This window comes from Arachis ipaensis, chromosome B02 (assembly GCF_000816755.2).
Source record: "Arachis ipaensis cultivar K30076 chromosome B02, Araip1.1, whole genome shotgun sequence".
In the NCBI taxonomy this organism is placed as follows: domain Eukaryota; kingdom Viridiplantae; phylum Streptophyta; class Magnoliopsida; order Fabales; family Fabaceae; genus Arachis; species Arachis ipaensis.
This window is the reverse complement of record NC_029786.2, coordinates 96,588,164-96,589,219: the sequence shown is the minus strand read 5'-3', so window position 1 is coordinate 96,589,219 and position 1,056 is coordinate 96,588,164. Positions and strand designations below refer to the sequence as shown.

Below are 1,056 nucleotides of genomic sequence, written 5' to 3'. Positions count from 1 at the left end.
TTTGTAGAGAAATTTTGGTTTTTCAATTTTTAAAACTAAATAAAAAATGATCTGATTTATAAATAGAGTAAATGTGAGAATTAAAATTTTTATTAAAATTAAAATGATTAAATTTTGTTTATTACAAAATATGGAAAAGAATTTAATTCTTCAATAAATTCTGATTCTTAGTTCCAAACAAGTTCTTAATAATTAGAAAAATTAACATTTTTATACATATTATCCATTTTCGTAATTATAATATTAGCTGCAGTGAAATTTATAATATAATTTTCATGCCTAATTCTCTGTCATTCTCATTGACCACTAAACCATTTCTAATTTCTTTATCATTTTTTATTTTCCATAATTAAAAACTTCTAGAAAGTGCATCAGTTGAATTAATTAAGTTCATCCGGTGGAGACATTTTGCAATTTCAGTGATCAGTGCACTGTATTCCCAAAACCGTAATTTTATGTCATCTCCAAGGGTCTTTTTGGTGTTTCAACAACACTCCCACCAAATATGCCACGTCATCACCGTCACCATTTCCCCCCTATATAATAACTCCTCTGTAACTACCTCATTCGTCTTCTCATTCTCACTCTCTCACTCAAACAGATTCTTTCTCTCTCTTTTCACAACAAAGGGTTGGGTTGGGTCCTGCATTATCGGAGCAAATCGCCGGAAATTCTCCGTCCACGGGAACGAAAATGGCGATGATTCTTGCGAGGAAGCTGTTGCAACGGCGATCGCCGCAGCTGCTTCGTTGGCAGAGTAGCTTCCCTCAGGCAGCGGTCAAAAACGACGTTGCATCCAGAGCCGCCGCCGAATTGGAGCTTCCACCGTTTGACTACGCTCCTCCGCCGTACTCCGGTCCTTCTGGTGACGAAATACTGGCGAAGCGGAGGGAGTATCTGAGCCCTTCACTGTTTCATTTTTACAAGAATCCCGTGAGTCCGCGATACACCCTATCATTTTCTCTACGTTAATTGAAACTAAATTATTTGATATTATTGGATACTTTTACTTTTAATTTTAATAGATAGATATACGTAAAATCCAATTTTATATCT

The 1,056-nt window shown here is 35.5% G+C and overlaps 1 protein-coding gene across 1 annotated transcript in view; it reads left to right on the top strand.

The window, feature by feature from the left end:
- Window positions 565-1,056, top strand: part of LOC107625848 (alanine--glyoxylate aminotransferase 2 homolog 3, mitochondrial) — a gene marked incomplete in the record, with an annotated part of 6,387 nt that continues 5,895 nt past the window's right edge. The window contains 1 exon segment of the mRNA XM_021116244.1: window positions 565-933. Coding sequence (XP_020971903.1) covers window positions 694-933 — 240 coding nt within the window.